General features: G+C 36.6%; 1 protein-coding gene across 1 annotated transcript in view; it reads left to right on the top strand.

Moving 5' to 3' along the window:
- rngtt (RNA guanylyltransferase and 5'-phosphatase) overlaps positions 1-22,365 on the top strand; it is a 384,105-nt gene that overhangs the window by 276,490 nt on the left and 85,250 nt on the right. Inside the window, exon 13 of the mRNA XM_063040367.1 lies at positions 14,270-14,370. Within this exon, the coding sequence (XP_062896437.1) occupies positions 14,270-14,370 (101 nt within the window). The remainder of the gene's footprint in view (positions 1-14,269; positions 14,371-22,365) is intronic.

The raw sequence follows: 22,365 nt of genomic DNA, 5'->3' as shown, positions 1-22,365 counted from the left end.
GAGGGGCAACTCTTACACAAAGAGGGGAATTAACATGTAATCAGTGGCTGCGGCAGATACAATAAAACAATTAGACCAAGTATATGGAATGGAAAGATTTAGAAGGTTATGTGCCAAATGTAGGCAAATGGCACAAGCTTGGATGGGTCATCTTGATTTGTATGGATCAGTTGGGTCAAGGGCTATTCTGTGCTCTGATTCTATGACTCCAGATGTAAAGCAGGAATTGGCCATTTGGTCCTTTCACCTGCTCTGCAATTCATTAAGATCATGGATGAGCTTTTTCCTTAGTATAGCTTCAGTGTGCTAATCTCACACCCTATGATTCCTTTATTACCCAACAAAATATTGCAGCCCTCTTGGATAGAAAATACCGTAGATTTGCTAACCTCTGAATGGAGAAGTTTAATATTTTTTTTCTCAGACCTGAATACCATTTCCTTTTTGAGATTGACCCAACCTAGTAGACACATCATCTCCTGCATCTACTCTGTCAAGCCTGTAAAAAAAAATTACTTTTGTTGTTCGTGAATGCAGCAGGCCAGGCAGCACCTCTTCCTGGAGATGCTGCCTGGCCTGTTGCGTTCACCAGCAACTTTGATGTGTGTTGCTTGAATTTCCAGCATCTGCAGAATTCCTGTTGTTTACTTTTGTTGTTCAGTAGGGTTGCCATCAAAATCAGTACAGTCTAATTACAATGCCTTTATGTGCTGCCTATCACTTCAATGACTTTATTTTTTTCAGAGTTTAATCACTTGGCTTTGATAAAGCATTTTGTATGAATGCTGTTCAAGAAAAAAATTTGTTTGAAAATCTTAAGACCATAGGACATAGGAGCAGAATTAGGCCATTTGGCCCATTGAGTCTGCTCCACCATTCAATCGTGGCTGATCCTTTTTTACTTACCATTAAGGTAAATATACATAACAAAACTTTTCTCCTGCTTAAAAATATAAACTCTATTCAATATGTTTATTTTAATTTATCCATTAATGTTATTAGGCATGGCAAAAATGATTGCCCAGTCCTAGCTATCCTTGAATCGGTCATGGAAGTGCCTGCTTTAAGCCATTAGGGTTTTTATGGTGTAAGTATTTTTATGGTGCTTCAGTGAGATCTTAGATTTTGATCCAATGATTAGAAAAAGGCAAATTAAGAGCAGCACAGTGATATGGAGAGTAAGCTGCTGTTGTAGAATGCTAGAGACCCAGGTTGAATCCTGACTTTGAGTGCTGTCTGTCTGATGTTCGCACAATTTCTACATGCATTCCTTTTAGGTGTTCCTGTTTTTTCCTGCATCTCAAAGGCATGTGGGTTGGGAAGTTAACTGGCTGCTGTAAATTGTTTCTAGTATGTGGTAGGGGAGTTGATTTAATAAAAAATGGGGAGTACAAAATTGGGATTAACATAGGATTGGTTTAACTAGGTTGTTTAACGTTGACATGGTCTCATTAGCCCAAAGGGCCTATTTCCATACTGTATGTCTCTGTGACTCTACCTCTATTAATCTGACTAGATGATGTAGGAATTGAATATGGGGTGTTCTTACTTGTCTCCTGCCCTATCCTTCCAATAAGACAAGGTCCTTGGTGTGAGAGAAACTGCCAGTTTCAAAGGGCATAGCGCATCAAAGGGTATGGTGAGGGTATGGGGTTGAGTGGGATCCAGGATCAGCCATGATGGAATGGTGGAGCAGGCTCGATGTGCTGAATGACCTATGCCTTATGGTCTTATGGTCTTATTCTTACTAAATAACTTGATTGGGTGCTGCAGTCCCATTGTGTGAATGTATAAAATTGTGGTAATCCTTAGGGCTGTTTTGTCTGGATTGTGTTGAACTTTTGAGTGCTAAAGTGAAATTATATATACAGAAATAGGCCCTTCGGTCCAACAAACACATATCAGGTTTATAAGTGGAGAGGGTCCACTGTATTAATGCAACAACTAAATAGATTTCACAAACAAGAGAAAATCTGCAGATGCTGGAAATCTGAGCAACACACACAAAATGCTGGAGGAACTCAGCAGACCAGGCAGCATCTATAAAAAAGAGTGCAGTCGATGTTTCAGGCCGAGACCTTTCCCAGTCTGCCGAAGGGTCTCGGCCTGAAACAATGACTGTACTCTTTTTTATAGATGCTACCTGGCCTGCTGAGTTCCTCCAGCATTTTGTGCGTGTTAACTAAATATATTTCTTGATAGAGAAGGAAATGAATATTTCTTCACAAACAGAACTGTCCGCACTTTTATGTTTAGATACCAGCGCTTGGAAACAAATACAATGCATAGCACCTTTTTAATTTTAATACTTGATGAATTTGCTTTTTTTCTGTCATGTGATAGAGTGTGTGTGTGTATTCGCCATTTAGTAGCTGGTTGAAATAAGAATATTGACTCATGTAATGAAACAGTAAATTTGATTGCTTTCCACAGTGGGTATTTTACCTCCAAGCTAAATCAGGAATTCTTAACTCTAACTCCCAAGGGGGATCTGTGGATAAATTCCAGGTGATCTGTGAATTTGGATGGGAAAAAAATTTACATCTTTATTTTCGCTAACCTGTAACTGAAATTTAGCATTTGCTTCCATTATGAATGTAGGCAACAAACCACAGTAGTATTAACAGTACCTCTGACTTTGTCACCAATAGAAATCACAGGTGAGGATTGGAGGGTTGAGGATGTTGTTCCCTTATTCAAGGAAGGGAGTAGAGGTTGCCCAGGAAATTATAGATCAGTGAGTCTTACTTCAGTGGGTGCTAAGTTGATGGAGAAGATCCTGAGAGGCAGGATTTATGAACATTTGGAGAGGCATAATATGATTAGGAATAGTCAGCATGGCTTTGTCAAGGGCAGGTTGTGCCTTAAGAGCCTGATTGAATTTTTGTGAGGATGTGACGAAACACATTAATGAAGGAAGAGCAGTAGATGTAGTGTATATGGCTTTCAGCAAGGCATTTAATAAGGTACCTCATGCAAAACTTATTGAGAAAGTAAGGAGGCACGGGATCCAAGGGGACATTGCTTTATGGATCCAGAACTGGCTTGCCCACAGAAGGCAAAGAGTGGTTGTAGACGGGTCACGTTCTGCATGGACGTCGGTGACCGGTGGTGTGTCTCCGGGATCTGTTCTGGGACCCTTACTCTTCGTGATTTTTATAAATGACCTGAGTGAGGAAGTGGAGGGATGGGTTAGTAAGTTTGATGATGACACAAAGGTTGGGGGTGTTGTGGATAGTGTGGAGGGCTGTCAGAGGTTACAGCGGGACATTGATAGGATGCAAAACTGGGCTGAGAAGTGGCAGATGGAGTTCTACCCAGATAAGTGTGAAGTGGTTCATTTTGGTAGGTCAAATATGATGGCAGAATATAGTATTAATGGTAAGACTCTTGGCAGTACGGAGGATCAGAGGGATCTTGGGGTCCGAGTCCATAGAAAGCTCAAAGCAGCTGCACAGGTTGACTCTGTGGTTAAGAAGGCATGTGGTGTATTGGCCTTCATCAATCATGGAATTGAATTTAGGAGCCGAGTGGTAATGTTGCAGCTATATAGGACCCTGGTCAGACCCCACTTGGAGTACTGTGCTCAGTTCTGGTCATCTCACCACAGGAAGGATGTGGAAACCATAGAAAGGGTGCAGAGGAGACTTACAAGGATGTTGCCTGGATTGGGGAGCATGCCTTATAAAAACAGGTTGAGTGAACTCGGCCTTTTCTCCTTGGAGTGATGGAGGATGAGAGGTGACCTGGTGGAGGTGTATAAGATGATGAGAGGCATTGATTGTGTGGATAGTCACAAGAGGGCGCGGGTATAAGGTGCTTGGGAGTAGGTACAGAGGAGATGTCAGGGGTAAGTTTTTTACGCAGAGAGTAGTGAATACGTGGAATAAGCTGCTGTCAATGGTGATGGAGGCAGATACAACAGGGTCTTTTAAGGGACTTTTGGATGGGTACATGGAGCTTAGAAAAATAGAGGGCTGTTGGGTAACCCTAGTAATTTCTAAGGTAGGGACATGTTCGGCACAACTTTTTGGGCCGAAAGGTGTGTATTGTGCTGTAGATTTTCTATGTTTCTATAAACATTGCAGTTGTTATAAATATCACTACTTTGAAATCACAGTAGTTATTTGATCTTCCACTGGATAATGTGATCGCAGTCTTCCTGTCTGCAGACACTCATGTAACAAAAGCTGGACAATTATTGGATATCCAACAAGACCTGTGTGTTGCTTTGTCAAAGACCATCCCAAAATTTAATATTCAAACTGAGCAACAACAGCCTTCACACTGATATGTCTATATAAAAAAAATGTCATTGTAACTTGCCTATATTTTAAATGTGTAGTCGTGTTAATGCGTTAATAAAGAAGCGCATATATTACTAAATCAGGAATTTGTTTTTTTAAAAAATATTTTGATAACTATTTCAATATAATTGGCTTATTTTGTAATCTTATGTATTTTATTTTATATATTGAAAATATTATTCTAAGAAGGGATCCATATTCTTCACCTGAATACCAAAGGTGTCCATGGCATAAAAAAAGAGATTCGGAACACCTGATCTAAATTTATCTATTTATTGAGATAAAGTACAGAGTAGGCCCTTCTGTCCCTTCAAGCCGGCCCAGCAATCCCCCAATTTTAATGCTAGCCTAATTACAGGACAAATTACAATGACGAATTAACCTACCAACTGGTACATCTTTGGACTGTGGAAGAAAACTGGAGCACCGGGAGGAAACCCACGCGGTCACGAAGAAAACGTACAAACTTCTTACAAGTAGTGGGGGAATTGAACCCAGGTCACCTGTTCTGTAAAGTGTTGTGCTAACCATTATGCTACCGTGCCTCCTTTCATTGGTTCAATAATGAGTCGATATATTCATATTTTTCTCATTTCTGTTGAATTTTTTGCTTTCTTTCCACAACTTCACCCCAGCATTTTTAAAAAATCGAGTGCATATTGAAGAATGTTTACAGGACGTTCAGCTAGGGAGTGAGAACTGTAAGACCACACCTGATTTTTGCCGTTTAACTTCTGAAATTGTTCAGTGAATAATTGTATGCACAATTGCTTCTGGAATTTTGGATCAATATTGTTTTATGACCCTTACATTGCTTGTATATATTATATACTTCAGGAACCTTGTTAGTATGATAATTTTGTTAAATGTGGTCACTCTTGACATCATATGCATATCAGCAGGCAACTTCCTTTCATAGGAGCTTTGCCAAACACTTAGTAACAGTGTAACAGTACATTTGCATTTCTGAATGTGCAGCTGTCATTTGATGTGGTGTGATCCCGTAGAATAAAATTGGTGTGTTGCTTGTCTTTAAAAAACAATTTAAGATCAATGGTATAAATGAGGTGTACAGCAGGACTGAGAGACCCACAGAAAAAATATACCACTCAGTGAGTTGGCCTTCACATCTGAAAGTTCCTGTGGGTTTCTGAATTTGGTACTCTGAGCCACCTGACTGATCTAGGAAATGAGGAATTGCCGCTTCTTGTGTAGCTTCCCGGTGTAGTTGAGGGTGTCATTGGCATCTGGGAGGCAGTCAGCAGACAGGTGATTTGCATTCAAGGAATAGAGCCTGCAGAAGTGAAGCATCGCTAATAAGATAGCTTTTTTTTAAGAATAAAGACAGAATGAAAGTAGTGTATAGCACAACCATAGGTAGTGATGAGTCATATTTTGTTTTGCATTTGTTATTAAAACTTCTTTGACACAGCAGGGCACCAGTATATCTGTGCCATGACAAATATTTACATTTGCCGTGTGTTTGGCTCATTCGTTATGAAGAAATTGCATAGGTTTATCCAGCTTTCTTTTAAAGCTATCTAGATTACTAAATGATGCTAGTAACAACACTAAGCCATTGACTTATGCTTCTGGATATAACGTTTCGTAAGATAAATTTGATAAGGACCCTCTCAGACTATCTTAAAGAAGTAAAAGTATTAAGACTGTAGTTCAAACAAATGGAAGGCAAACCTATTGCATTTGAAGAATCTTCCGTTTACAAGCTACAATATTTTATCAAAAGCCTTGCATATATTATCATCTTGTTAGTGAGTGGGTGTTGCCACCACACAGAAAACTGAAACAAGCAACTTTAAACCGTAACTTGAAAAGAACTGTGAGGTTAGGAAGGAGGATAAATTTAATGCAGTTTCCCAGAAATTGTGCTTTTGAGTTATAGCTGAAACCAGGCAGGGTCAAATCATTATTCAAGTGTTCTCAGCTAGACGTAAGAAATGTAAATGAATAAATTTATACAGACTCTCTGAAAGTAATGTCCATCCAAATGAAAAATGTACCTGTCATAGGTGCTGAGCTGCACAGATGAGTTTAAAGACCTTGAGCGGACCTATTCAGTCATTTTGTCACTTTCAACATATTTTCTTTCTGGTGCTACAGAAAATGAAAATAGATGATTTAGAAGATTATGCCTTCACTTTGTTACTTGTACATTTGACATTCTGTATTACAAATGGCTAAACTAAGCTGGTGAAAAGTACTGACAAATGTACAATACTTCAATCATGTGTTTTCATATAGATAGTCTGGATTTTCTGATTTATATTTAAAAATCATGACTAGATACTTTATCTATTTTCATTGAGCCTGCCATCAACTGACTTGCCCTACACTCAACCACCAACTCCAATATGCATACTGCAGTATTCTTGCAAAGTACCCCACTGGCCTTCACACCAACCTACTTCAAAGAAGAATTGACACCAAGCCACATAAGGAGATATTATCGAATATTTCAATTTTCTGGTTGCTTTTGCTTTCGTGTTTAAACTTCTGTTTTATCCTCAATTTCCTTTGGTTGGTTTTGTTGTTTCAATCTTTTAGCCCCACACAGATGGATGCATACATTACTGAGTAATTCTTTTGTGGTATAAATGCAGTACAAATATATGAAGGGGAAGGACAATAGTGGTTATTTTTCAAAATATTTAGAATAGAAAAATTTGTGCTTAGAGGTACTGGTATTCAACTCACCAAAATTAAATTTTGAAATGGAATTCAATTGTTTATTAATCATTCAGATATTTCTGTCAAAGTTTGAATGTGTGGAAATTACACCATCTTAACATTGGTATCATGGTAGTGTAGCGGTTAGTGTGACGCTATTACAGCTCGAGGTGTTCCAAAGATGTACTGTCTATGTTAATTTGTCCTTGTAAATTTTCTCATGATTAGGTTAGGGTTAATCAGATTTGTCAGGGGTTGCTGAGGTGACTTAGCTCGGAGGGCAGGAAGGGCCTGTTCTGTGCTGTACCACCAACTAAATAAATAAATAATCAGCATTCTGCATTTCTATTTCTTTAACTGCTACCCTAGAGTGATAAGTATTCTTTAGGCTTTGTGCTTGATAATGATTTGGGCGAGGTAATGATTTGAGCTAGATAATGATATAATCTAAAGTTCTGTTACAAAATAATAATTTCCTTGTTCTATATAAACAATATATGTAAATTAAAGGTTTGCCAAAGCAGTAAATGGCAACTAAGGTAGGATAAAACACAGGGCTAAAGTGCCAGATTTGATGTAAGAACCACAGGTTATGAGTATTTATTTACTTAAACTCTTTTGTGAATTAATACCGCATCTTGTCTTGATTTCATTTGCTTGATGATGCTAAATGATTCCTAATATCTGAAAAACAGCACACTCAAAATGCTAGAAGAACTCAGCAGGCCAGGCAGCATCAATAGTAAAGAGTACAATTGATGTTTTGGGCCAAGACCCTTCCAAGTTCTGATGAGGGGTCTCAGCCCAAAACGGGGGCTGTTTACCCTTTTCCATAGATGCTGCTTGGCCTGCTGAGTTCCTCCAACATTTTGTGCGTGTTGCTTGGATTTCCAGCATCTGCAGATTTTCTCTTGTTCCTAATGTCTGAAATTTCATCAGAAACTCACTAAACATTTTCATTCACATGATGGCAGCATTTCATATTATAAAATAGCAGTTTTTTCTTTAGTTTAAAGAATCTAAATGCATTTTTAGGATGGTGGGGCAGATAAATGTGTCTTCTAAAGGAGGTGTAAGGCACTCCTTCCCTCTGTTAGCCTGCAGGTCACCCTTAAGCAAGGTGTAGTACTTGCTTAGCCCCCTGATCGGGGTCACACGAAGCCACGGGAGCAGGTGGTAGATGGTTGAATGAACAGCTGGTGCATATCACAAGTCCTGGTTATGCAACCACTGACACCATGCAGACAATCTCTGAAGAGTATTGATAATGGCTGGGATTACCCATTTTGTAGAGTTACTGTCCAGAGGAAGGCATTGACAAACCACTTACGTAGAAAAATGTGCAAGAACAATTTTCTTTTGTCTCTTTACATCCCTTCCTAACTTAAACGATTATATGTTGATTATGGGTGGAGATTTTAACTGCTGTTTAAATCCTTTGATGGATAGATCTATGTCTAATCAGGCACTTCGAACAAATCAGCTATTCTTATTATCTCTTTTATGGTGGACTCTGGAACTCCAGAATTTTGGAGATTCTTACACCCCAACGATAAAGAGTTCTCATTCTTTTCACATGTATATCATCATTATTCTAGAATTGATTACTTTCTTATTGACTCTCAATTAGTTCCACTTGTTCTTGACTACAGATATGATTCCATTGCTGTTTCCGATCATGTGCCATTGAAACTATCTATTAAGTTAATGGATACATCTTCTAGTACTAGACAATGGCGACTTAATACCACTTTGCTTCAGAATTCGGACTTTGTTAATTTTATTGAGGAACAGATTAATCTTTTTTTCAAAACGAATTTTACGGAGGAAATTTCCAGCGGGGTACTATGGGATCTTTTAAATCATATATTCGTGGACAAATTATTTCATATTCTGCTGGATTGAAAAAGCGAACTAATAATGAAATACTTAAACTGGTTGACAAGATTAAAGAAACTGACAAGAAATATTCCATTGCTCCTAATCCAGGAGCTTTATGAAGTGAGAGTCGAACTTCAAATGGAACATAGTCTATTACTATCATCTTCGATTGAAAACCTATTAATTAAAACGAGGAGTCAATTGTATATGTATGGTGATAAAACTGGGAAACTACTGACTAATCAACTGAAATCGGCTTTGGTTAAATGCCAGGTTGTTAAGATTCGTAAAAGAGATGGTGCTCTGACGGTTGATCATGATGAGATAAATATATCCTTTCAAGAAATTTATACTTCTTTATACCAGTCTGAATTTCCTGATGATTCCACTATAATGCACGAATTTTTAAAGAAATTGAATATTCCAAAATTACCACCCAATGAATGTTTAAAATTAGATGTACCAATTATGGTAGAAGAGATAAAGAATGCTATTTCCTCGATGAATTCAGGTAAAGCACCTGGTCCAAACAGTTATACAGTAGAATTTTAAAAATCCTTTTCTACTATACTTTCTCCTTGGTTATGTAGAATCTTTAAGAATGCAGTATCTATAGGTAAATTACCACAATCTTTTTATCGAGCTTCTATTTCCCTAATTCTTATAAAAGAATGTGCATCTTACAGGCCTATATCTTTGCTGAATGTGGATTCTAAGATTTTTTCTAAAATATTGGCAACGAGACTGGAGAATGCATTGCCTCAAATTATTTCTGTTGATCAGACTGGATTTATTAAAAATCATTACTCCTTCTTTAATATTAGGAGATTAATGAATATTGTTTATACTTCTTCACCTAGAACTCCAGAATGTGTCATCTCATTGGATGCTGAGAAAGCTTTTCATAGAGTCGAATGGTCATATCTGTTTAATATGCTTGAGAAATTCAATTTTAGTCCGTTATTTATATCTTGGATTAAATTGATATACCTTACTCCTTTGGCTTTGCTATTTACCAATAATCAAAGATCTCCCTTTTTTCAGTTATTCTGTGGTACTAGGCAGGGTTGCCCTCTTAGTCCATTATTATTCGATATTGCCCAGGAACCTTTAGCTATTGCTATTCGTCACTCTCCTAATATATTTGGTATTACCCATGGGAATGAGATACATAAATTATCACTATATGATTTACTATTATATATTTCTAACCCTCAGAAATCCATTCTGGCAGTATTATCTTTGCTTGTTCAGTTTAGTAGTTTTTCTGGTTATAAATTGAATCTTAGCAAGAGTGAACTTTTTCCATTAAATATGCAGGCTCCCATTTATAGATGTTCACCTTTTAGACTGATTACTGACTACTTTACTTACTTGGGGTTAAACTTGCTGATAGGCATAAGGACTGATTCAAGCTCAACTTTTTACCATTAATTAGTCAGGTTAAACAGTTGCTTACTAAATGGTCTCCATTGTCTCGATCACTGATTGGCTGAATCAATGCTATTAAAATGATTATTCTACCTAAATTTTTATATCTATTTCAAGCGGTACCAATTTTTATTCCTAAATATTTTTTTGATACTATTGATTCTAAAATTTCCTCTTATATATGGCAGAATAAAAATCCTAGGTTAAGTAAAAAATACCTACAGAAGTCCAAGAAAGATGGTAGTTAAGCATTGCCGAATTGCTGAATTTAATATTCGATATTTAATATTTTGGGCACAAGATTGGGATATAATTCCAAGTCCACAACGGGTAAACCTTGAAAATTACTCTGCACAAGGGTTTTCATTAGTTTCTATTTTAGGATCTTCACTGCCCTTTGTGTTTTCCAAATTGAATAAACAAATAGTTAATCCAGTAATTGAACACACATTACGAATATGGTTCCAATTCCGTGAATTTTTTGGTTTGAACAAATTTATATTACCAAGCCCTATTATATCTAATTTTTTTTCCAACCCTCTGTTATGGATCAAGCCTTTTTGATATGGAAAATGAAGGGTATAACGTGTTTCCATGACTTATTTTTGAATAACTGTTTCATGTCTTTTGAACAGTTGTCTAATAAATATTACTTGCCCAGATTCCTATTTTTTAGATATTTAAAAAAAAGAAACTTTTTAAATACCATGCTGTCTACATTTCCGATTTCATACCCAACTGATAAAAAAAATTTTAGGCTTAAATCCTTATCAGAAGGGATTAATAACAACTATTTATGATATAATTATGAAAATACAGCCAGGTATATTGATAAAATTAAAAATAAATGGGAAAAGGAACTTCAGCTTCATCTACCTATAGAGCAATGGGAGAAAATTTTTCAATTAGTTAGCTCTTCCTCTATATGTGCTAAACATACGCTGATACAATTTAAGGTAGTGCATAGGGCCCACATGTCTAAAGATAAACTAGCTCGTTTTTACTCCCATATAAATCCTATTTGTGATAGATATCACTCTGAGATGGCCTCTTTGACTCATATGTTCTGGTCCTGCCCTGTCTTGGAAAAATTTTGGAGTGATATGTTTGATATCATTACAACAGTTTTGCGTTTCGATTTACAACTCCATCCTAGTACGGCAATTTTTGGTTTGCCAATGATGGAACATAGCTCTTTATCTTCTTCAGCCTGTCGTAGGATTGCATTTATTACATTAATGACCAGAAGGTCCATTTTATTGAATTGGAAAGAGACCAAGCCTCCTACTACATTTCAATGGTTTTCTCAAACTATATCATGTTTAAATTTAGAAAAAATCAGAAGTGTCATTTTTGATCCTTCGGTTAGATTTGAAGAGACTTGGAAGCCATTTATTCAACATTTTCATATGATGTAGTTTGACCTTTTCCGAATCCTATTTATTAAAAGAATATATGAATAGAGGAGTGGAGTTTACGACGTTAATGAATGTACTCGATCTAATATATTGGTTCAGCCCTGTTTTGTTCGTTTTTTTTGTTTTTTTGGGGGGGGGTTTTCTTTGTGATATTTTTTCTTTTTATTTTTTTTCTCTTCATGATTAATTATATCAAGAGTTTGGAAGTTTATTACACTTGTACTGTTTGTAGTTTCTCCTGTATATGAAGCCTTTTAGGACCGAGATGAGGAAAAACTTCACACAGAAAGTGGTGAATCTGTGGAATTCTCTGCCACAGGAAACAGTTGAGGCCATTCATTGGCTATATTTAAGAGGGAGTTAGATATGGCCCTTGTGGCTAAAGGGATCGGGGGTATGGAGAGAAGGCAGGTACAGGGTTCTGAGTTGGATGATCAGCCATGATCATACTGAATGGCGGTGCAGGCTCGAAGGGCCAAATGGCCTACTCCTGCACCTATTTTCTATGTTTCTGTTTCTAATGTAATTCCAATCTCTTTATATCACTATTGTTATTATGTTTATGAACTTGAAAACTAATAAAAAGCTTAAAAAGGACAATTTTCTTTTATCATTATGATATAACAAATAATGATGATGATGAATGCATTTTTGTTTTACTTTAAATTTGGTTTGGAAAGCCAAAGCTTTGTTCTATTTCAGTATCTCTAAGGCTTGTTTGCAGAGCCATTAATATTAGTAACTGCACAAAAGTAAAATTAATGTCATCAAATAGAAACTTTTGTAGACTATTGTTTTGATGGATTTGGAGAATTATTTCATTGTACTCACCTTTGTGGCATCACTTCATTGGTGGAAAGGTGGTTTTATAGTCCCTATCTATTAAAGTCAACCTTTTATTATAATGGATTTCTGTTGGTGACTGCTATAAGGGACTGGGTAATTGAGTAAAAAAAAATGCATTGTTTATGGATGTATGAGGTTGCGTAATATGTGTTACTTCCTGATACCCTCATTGCTGTTCCAGTTTTAAGTTGGGTGAACAATACAATTGTTGTACTAGGCCACTGTTAAAGCTACGCATGCCGATATTGCTGCTCCTTCAGCTTATCAGTATGCAGAGTCATGATATTTATCTCTTACTGCATTCGTGATATGTTTAAAAAAAGCTGTAAATTAATACAAGAAATGCAAAGATATGAATGTATTTACATTGGTTAAAATCAAGATAACACGTTGAAGAGGATTATTGAATGTCCTCGTACTTTGCTGCTTTGTGTTTTGACATCTCTATACTGAAAATTGGTGAGTTCAGTAGAATAAACTGTTATTTCTACATTATGAATCCCAATTACATGCCAGCATTAATAGTTCATGTTTCAGTTTGATATCTTGGGAATTCTTCAACTTTTGATATAATTTTTAATAGTCTTCTGATCAGTTGGAATATAAGAAACAGAAATACACATACGCTGTATGTACACGCAGACTTGTTTACAATAGTTTTCTGGCCACCCAAATTCCCGGTACTATCTAGAAAAAATTGCCTTTCACCATTGACTAAATCAGGTTTTTTATATACATATATAATATAGAACTAAATGAAACATCATTCCTCTGGACTACAGAGCACACACAAAACATGTGTCACACACGACACATAAAAAAATGACCACAAAAATAAATTAATAAAATATATTTCAAAGTCCATGTAGTGCACGGTAAACAGTACAATAAACAGTTTGATGTCCTTGTGATGAGACCTCCTTGGTGGCAGGGGATTCATTAGTCTCACAGCCTGAGGAAAGAAATAGTTGCACAGTCTGGCACAGTCCTGATGCTCCTGTAGGTCAAAAAGATTGTGGAATGTGTGGTAGTAATCATCAACAATGCTTCAGGCCCTTCGTATACAACGCTGCCGGTAAATGTCACAAATAGGGAGGAGGGAGACTCTGGTGATCCTCTTGACAGTTTTTACTATCTTCTGTAGGGCGTTGAGATCTGATGCCTTGCAGCTTCCGTACCATATAATGATGAAGCTAGGGAAGATACTCTTGATGGTGCCCCCTATAGAAAGTTGTTAAGAGTGGGAGCGGGGAGCCTGGCATACCTCAATCATCTCAGAATTCTCTGAGAAATTTGTTTATGTCAATGAAGTCACTTAGTTCTTTAAACTCCAGTGAGAACAGACTAATATTCCCTAATGTCTACAGTCTGGGAATCGACCTAATGAACTACATTACAGTGATTCCATTCTTTGTTTATAAATGGAAATTAAAATTGTACAGTGCATTCAAAATGGGGTCACACCTAGACCCAGTCCAATTTCAGCAAGATCATTTTTGTTTTTGTACTTCTGCCTCATATAATGAAGATGCAAGATCTTGATATTACCTACAGTTGTTTTCTTGTGGATAAAACATTTCTTAACTACTCTAAATATAGAATTACATGGTTAGATAATTTCAGTAGTTGGTGTTTACTTGATCTGTGCAGTGAAGTAAAATGAATGTTTCTAAACACATTTTTTTAAACCTTATATAGAAGTACAAGCCTGGTCGATGTGACGATATACTTAAGTGGAAACCTCCAAGTCATAATTCTGTTGACTTTCGTCTGAAAATAACAAAAGTAGGAGGAGAAGGGTGAGCAATATCTATAAACATTATTTTAATAACTTGTTTTCTGAAATCACGACCTGAAATGATGCTTTGCTGAAGCTGTGGGTGGACTGCTTTTTCCACTAATCTGTTTAATATATGACACTGATGAAGCACATAGAATTAAATAGAACATATGAAAAATTTGCACAGTAGGGAAGAAGAGCATTCTTTTCAATCACATTACTATTACTATTTATTATTTATGGAGCAACTGTAACGAAAACCAATTTCCCCCGGGATTAATAAACTATGACTATAAAAGACTGGAGCTGTAGATTTAATATTAAATAGAACTAAATTGCAAAGGGTGCAAGTTTAGGGTTTGCTGACCTCAAAGTCCTAAACTCAAAAGAAGACTAAGCCCTATTGGACATAAATAGCCACAAGTACACTCACTAAAGGGAGATTACACTGTAACAACCCAATCTTCAACTACTAGTTTACTGTATTTTCTCCACAGCAAGTTTAGCTACCTATATTTAAGTGGTAGATCCCCTCTCCCTACCAAGGAGAAGATACTTCCAGCTAACAAAGTAGATCAAGCACAACTCATTTATTTTCAGTGATACACACATTACTCCAAACAACATTCTTAAAACATATTAAAAACTCAACGAGCATTTCTATCTTAAACATTTTTCGGTTCTCCCAGAGGTTTCCTATCTTATCTTGAATCATTATCTTGAATCTTGAAACATTATAATACATTTCCAAACTGCAAACCATTTCTACAACACAACCCTTTTCCAAAACCAAAAGCATTAAACATTTCTTAAACAGGAAGGATAAAACATAAAGCAAAAAAGACAGAGGATTTCCAAAACGCAGGTATAATTTCTATAAGTTAAAAAGATAGACCAAAGATGCAGACAAACAAGTTGTCCGTTGCAGAAACTAAAGCTGGAGGAATAGATTTTAGTTCTTCCATGTTTCTGAATATTGCTTATTTCATTCCTAATAAGTCTGAATTGCTCTCTACATTTATACCTTTTTCAGCCACTTTAATGACTTCACAAGCATGTGATATTTCCTTAGTTATCCTTTTAACACAAATGGTTTAAAAATCTTTAGGAGACATAGATTTTAGCTAGCTACCATTAATGCTGTAAAGCTAACTTCTTTGAATACATAAACCTTTCAACTAAAAACACAAACATGAGGAAATCTGCAGATGCTGGAATTTCAAGCAACACACATAAAAGTTGCTGGTGAACGCAGCAGGCCAGGCAACATCTCTAGGAAGAGGTACAGTTGACGTCTCGGCCCGAAACGTTGACTGTACCTCTTCCTAGAGATGCTGCCTGGCCTGCTGGGTTAACTAAAAACATATCAGTTATTGATATGCTAAATTATATTATTCATCTGTTCTACTGGCTTTCTTGAATTAAGTAGCTTAAGAGCCAGCTTGTCTGTTTGAAACAACCCATTGTCTTATACTCTTTTCTGGAGCAATAATAAATCAGATGCAGTGACTCTTTACAGGCAGAAGAGTCTTCAAAATTCAGAGCCTATTTACAAAGCTGTTCTATAAAGAGAGCTTTCATTCACATTGTAAGAACTGAAGACTAACTTCCATGTACAACCAGAAGTTAAAAAAACTGTTTGTTGTAAGTTTACTTACAACTGTTCTATCTTATAAGATGCTACGTTAGAAAGCAAAGTTAAAAAACGGAGGAATGAATATCTAACACAAGATTCATCATTGACATTAAGGCTTTGAGGCATTCAATGTTTCATCATTTCCCAGGAACTAATTTTGATACTTTACTGATTATTTAAATTTGAAGGCCTTTAAAATGTTAAAGTCAAAATATATATACTTGCACTAATGTTTAATATTTCTAAATTACACAAGTTGTCAAGATTTTTGGTCTTGTTTTTCATGCCAAAATGTAGTCCTTGAAATTCCAGTGTAATTAACTGCAAAGGAAATTCCCCAAGTCCCAATGAGAAGCTGAAGAAATGAAATGGCATTGTAGCTACACACATCAAAGTTGCTGGTGAACGCAACAGGCCAGGCAGCATCTCTAGGAAGAGGTACAGTCGACGTTTTGGGCCGAGACCCTTCGTCATGAGTCCTGACGAAGGGTCTCAGCCCGAAACGTCGACTGTACCTCTTCCTAGAGATGCTGCCTGGCCTGCTGCTTTCACCAGCAACTTTGATGTGTGTTGCTTGAATTTCCAGCATCTGCAGAATTCCTCGTGTTGGCATTGTAGCTGCAGTGTACCATTCTATCCTCTGACACTCTGGAAATGTCAAATGTTCTCCAGCCAATGGTATCCCTTTTAAGTACTTCTGGCGGTTCTGATTTCTGCATTCTTACCACCCCTGGGTACCGATGTTCCATCTGAATTACCCGTTTAATAATTGTATTTATAACTTTAATTTGAGTCTCATCCAAAAATCGAAACCCTGTCTTTTTACCCACCCTACCAAACGTTTTGTAATATTAGTGACATCTTCTCTAAAGAAGAGATCCACTTCGTAAAATCTAAGTACAGCTTCTCCATTATGCTATCATCATTGTTGAGTTGGTGTTAATTAAAATGCTCTTCACTAGATTTAAATTCTTTGTTAAATGTTCAACAGTGGTTTATACTGCTGGACTCAGGGATCCCTGAGTAAATTTCTCTGCCCAAAGGGCACCGAATCTTTGGAATTCTCTGCTGAAGAGGCTGCTCTGTATGAAGGCAGAGATTGATAGAGTCTTTGATATTAAAGGCATCAAGAGGTTCATGGGGTCATTTAAGGGAACAAGTCTTAGTGCGTGGCTGAGCAGGTACAAGAGGCCATATGGCCTGCTCCTGCTATTTCTTTGATCTTGTAGTCACATGTTTGTTTAACAATTACTTTGGATTTTTCACACTGTCTTCATTTAGGAATACCATGACTTTCAATACATTTAAAGTTCCATTCTTTATTTTGCATTTTCTAAGCAGTAATCACAGAGAATCAATACATTTTCTACAATATTTGGAGTTGTCTTTTTAAAAACTTGATAAAAGGGTTGGAAATGTGTTACAGCCCCAAAGAATCAATTTGTATGTACAGATTGATATTAGCTCTGTCTAAGCAATAATGCTATAATAAGGTTTGAGAAAGTAGAATGTGGTTATCAAAGTAGTGAATGAATAGTATTAAGTAAGAAATTGTATGTTTTCAGTGGAACTTTTTGTGTTAAGTGATTTTGCTTTATAAATAATTTAAATATATCATTATCCCAAAAAAGAAATTAATTTTGTTACAAAGATGTGACTATATCCTGTGTTCTATGTGATCTGTGTAAGTAGTGGATGTAATGGGTAAAACAAAGTTTGGAGTGTGTTGCAAAGTAGTCTTGTGTAACATTCCCAGAATTAATTGTTACTTGGAATTTATTAGACACAATTATTCATTTTTGAATAGCTTTTTAATTTTACCTTTGAAGGTGACCTGTCATAAATTGAATAGCAACTTCTGTGGCATCAAATTATGTGATTTAGTGTACACAATTATGCAGATATAATTTTGCTAATTAACAAAGTATCCCTCTTAAAAATTCTCCACAGTGGTTCTTCATGTATTTCATAATTCTGCATAATATTACTGTTCATGGGCTGATAATTGTACTTTGTCTTTAATGAATTAATTGCTGAGTTTTATCAGCCCAGGAATGATAATTGAATTATTGCAGTCTTCTGAGTTTGCATAAATAGACTAACAAGTAAATTTACCCCATTTCAAATATCAGATCCACCATTACTATTAAAGGTAAATATGTGCATATCAATGACAATTCACTATTTAGTTTGTTTCCGAAAAAAAATCTTTGCCACTTCATAAAAGACTGGTTAATATTAATATAATGTTCTTGGTAACCCTGGTGCTATGCTCTAAAATTATTTTGATATATTAATATGTTTTACTGTGAAGTTGACAGAAAGTACAAATCTGTTGTAAATGATTGTTATCAGACTGGAGGATAGTGGACAGTGCTAGCACCGTTGGTATCTGTTAACAAGTTAACTGGTTTCATAAGATAAAATTTCAAAATTCATACCTGTCACAGAACTTAAGAATGGATAGTACTAGATTCATGGAGAATCTAGAGTTGTTCTTTCTTGGAGAGTGAACAAATGCCTTTCAGACTGGAGGCACAGATTTAGAATGATGGGCAAACGGCACAGGCCATGTATTGCAATTATCCTGAAAGAGAATGGTCATACTCTGGGAAGGGTGATGAAACAGTTGATCAGGGTTTTCAAAGATAAAACAGATTGACACTTGAGGGAAGATAATTTTAAGTGCTGTGAGGAGGGATTGCAACAGAGCTATTAGGGACTTGATGGGCTAAATGGCTGCTGTCTATGTTGTAATGAATCTGTGTAATTGAAATGGTTTAGGACTGATGGTTGTTCGTGATGAGTGTTCTGCTTGTGAAATTAAAGGTGTGCTTCTTTAGTTAGGTCTATCACTGTTAACTGAAGCTGAGAAAAGGAACAATTTATCATGCAATTTGTAGTGCTGCAACTGATCTGTGCTTGATTAAAGCCACCCTTTGTCTTGATGAACAGAAAAAAATATATACTATTTAATTGAACTCCATCGATCAAAATGCCAAATCTAATGGAATGTCTGAAACCAAGTTATGTACATCTGTCGGTCTTTCCTTATTTTGTGCTTCAGTATTGTTAGTTCGAATCAGTTTGAAAGCAGGTGTTTTGAGAAGAATAACTAGTTTATTGCTTGTGCTGTTCCACTTCAGCGCTGACATAAGTAGCTGAAGGGATCTGTCTACTTGTCTACATGTGATATTGTCGAAGAGCTGAATCAAGACCAAGTAACTGTTCCCTGGAGCCCTCCAGTCAACTGTGTGAAAGCAATATGCATGGGAACAAAAGAAATGAGCAAGGTGCAGACATCTATGGCAGTGATAGGTATCAGGCCCAGAATTAATCAGCTGCATACCTCGCTTTCTTAAAAATAAGTAGAGTTATTGATTAATTTGTGATTTGGCACTTTAGAAAATTGCTCTTTGTGTGTTCAAATCAAGGTACTTTTCTGCCTGTGGCCACATCCCTGGAAACTGAATACTGAACAGCTTTCAGCTTCTTCAAACTTTATTTTCTTATTCATCTGGGAAATAATTGTTGGAATTTTTTTTTTAGCATTATTCATATATGGTTAATATTTTGGAAAGTAGGAAGAATGTATACAAAGTTGAATCTTTGCCTCATCCATTAGGAAAGATCCTTTTTTATCCTTTGTCTTTGAGAGGTGTATTGTAAAACAAAAGGATGCATATAAACTAAGTGACTTTACACAGATTAAATAGATTAACATAGCCATGAGAAATTCTGCAGATGCTGGAAGTCCAAAGCAACACACGCAATCTGCTGGAGGAACTCAGCAGGTCTGGCAGCATCAATGGAAATGAGTATACAGTTAAATTTTTGGGCAGAGACCTTTCTTCAGGACTCATGCTTTTCCTTGTCCTGTATGACTGCAAACAATTGAGCTTAAACCTCAGTGTCATGGAAATAAACACCCTAAACCATGTTTGACATTATATAAGATTGAATATAAAATTTTAAATATTGCCATAGAAACTGAAATATTATTCAGAATTATTTCCCACTTAAGTGACCATTCAGTTAGAACCACAAAGAATTAGATTTTAATAGTTTCATAGAAAACATCAGGATTTTGTCAGTTATGTTTAAGCAAAGACAGGGAGCCTTAAAACTTGCTGACTAAGCTTTACATTATATGTATATCTTTCATGAAAATGTGACTAAATTACTGTTTTAAATACTTATGAGAAACTCAATCATGTATTCTGTATTGACTACATAGACAACAATATCATTACCTAGTATGAATTAGAAAAATAATTAATCTTTCTTATTTAACCTTCACCCAAAGAAAACGATAACTTGATGACTATTTGTAATCAGATAATAATGTGACTAGACTGCAACACCCTTTGTACATTTATTCCATGTCAACATCACTTGCCACCTTGTTTGTACCAAATACTAGCAATTCCTCTATTTAATTATTTTCAGAACAGTGACCACAGCCTTTACCATAGCCTTGGAGAGGACAGGAGTAGATGATATGGGGAAAGTATATAATTGAGCGAGGGGGAATTAGACGATGCTTTTAGGTAGGAACATGGGATCATAAACTGGGAACAGATGTACTCAGGGAAAGCACAACAAAAGTGTGGAGATTGTTTAGGGAGCACTTGCATGGGGTTCTGGATTGATTTAGCCCATTGAGGCAGGGAAGGGATGGTAGGTTGAAGGAACCATGGTTGATTTTTTAAAAAATCCACATCTCATCAAGAGGAAGGAAGAAGCTTACTTAAGGTTTAGGAAGCAATGATCAACAGTGGTCTAGAGAGTTACAAAGTAGCCAGGAAAAGGCTTAAGAATGGACTTTGAAGAGTTGGAAGGGGGCATGAGAAGGTCTTGGCAAGTCGGATTAAGCATAACCCCAAGGTGTTCTACAGATGACTAGACTGAGGGTAGACATGATCTGGGATAGAAGAGGAAATGTGCTTGAAGTCAGAGGAGGTAGGGGAGAATGAATACTTTGCTTCAGAATTATCACTGAGAAGAATCATTTCATTTATGAGAGCAGTGTAATGCAGGCTGATATGCTAGAAGATGTCAATGTTAAGAAAGAGGATGTGTTGGAACTTTTGAAGATCATTAGGATAGACAAGTCACTGGAGCTGGATGGGATACACCCCAGGTTACTATGGGGAGAAAAGGAAGAGGTTGCTGCACCTTTGGTGATGATCTTTGCATCCTTACTGGCCACAGGAGTAATGCCAGATAATTGGAGGGTGCCAAGTGTTATTCCTCTGTTCAAGAAAGGTAACAGGAATAATTCTAGAAATTGTATAGCAGTGAGTCTTTCTTCAGTAGTGTGCAGATTATTGGAGAGGATTCTTAGAGACATGATTTGAATTGTATAGGATTTACGAGCATTTGGAGAAGCATGGTCAGATTAGGTTAGTCAGCATGGTTTTCTGTGGAACAGGTCATGCCTCATGAGCCTTATTGAATTCTTTGAGGATGTGACAAAGCACGTTGATGAAGGTCTAGTAGTGGATATGGTGTATATAGATTTTAGTATGGCATTTGATAAGGTTTTCCATGGTAGGCTCATTCAGAAAGTAAGGAGGCTTGGAATCCAGGGAAACTGTGTGGATACATAATTGGCTTGCCCATGGAAGGCAGATGGTGGTTGTGGATGGAGTGTTTTTCTGTCTGGAGTTTGGTCACCAGTGGTGTTCTGCAGGAATCTGTTCTGGGACCCTGCTCTTTGCGATTTTTATAAATGACTTGGATGAGGAAATGGAAGGGTGTGTTAGTAAGTTTATAGGCCCGAAGGTTTAAGAGGGTGTGGGTAGTGTAGAAAGTATATCACAGGTTATAACAGGCATTGATAAGATGCAGAGCTAGGCTGAGAGATAGCAGGTAGAGTTGAACCTGGAAAAGTGTGAAGTGATTTACTTTGGAAGGTTGAATTTGAAGGCAGAATACAAGGTTAATGGCAGAATACTTGGTCAGGTGGAGGAAAAAGCAATCTTGAGTTCTATGTAGATTTCTCAAAGTTGTCATGCAAGTTAATAGGATTTCTCAGAAGGCGTACGGTGTGTTGGCCTTCATTAGTCAAGTGATTGAGTTCAAGAGCCAGGAGGTAATGTAACACAGAGTGTCTACAATACTCTGGTTGGACCACACTTGGAATATTGTGTTCAATTCTGGTTGCCTCATTATAGGAAGAATGTGGAAGTTTTAGAGAGGATGCAGAAGAGATGTACCAAAATGCTGCATGGATTAGATCAATCAATCAAAGTACACTTATTATCAAAAAATGTATAAATGATACACCTTGAGACTTGTTTGCTTACAGACAGCCATAAAACAAGAAACCTGAAGAACCCAATTAAAAAAGACTGTAACTACTGTGCAGAGAAA

The sequence above is a fragment of the Mobula hypostoma genome, chromosome 2 (assembly GCF_963921235.1).
Source record: "Mobula hypostoma chromosome 2, sMobHyp1.1, whole genome shotgun sequence".
NCBI lineage: Eukaryota > Metazoa > Chordata > Chondrichthyes > Myliobatiformes > Myliobatidae > Mobula > Mobula hypostoma.
The sequence above is the reverse complement of the archived record's forward strand: the minus strand, read 5'-3'. Positions and strand labels throughout refer to the sequence as shown.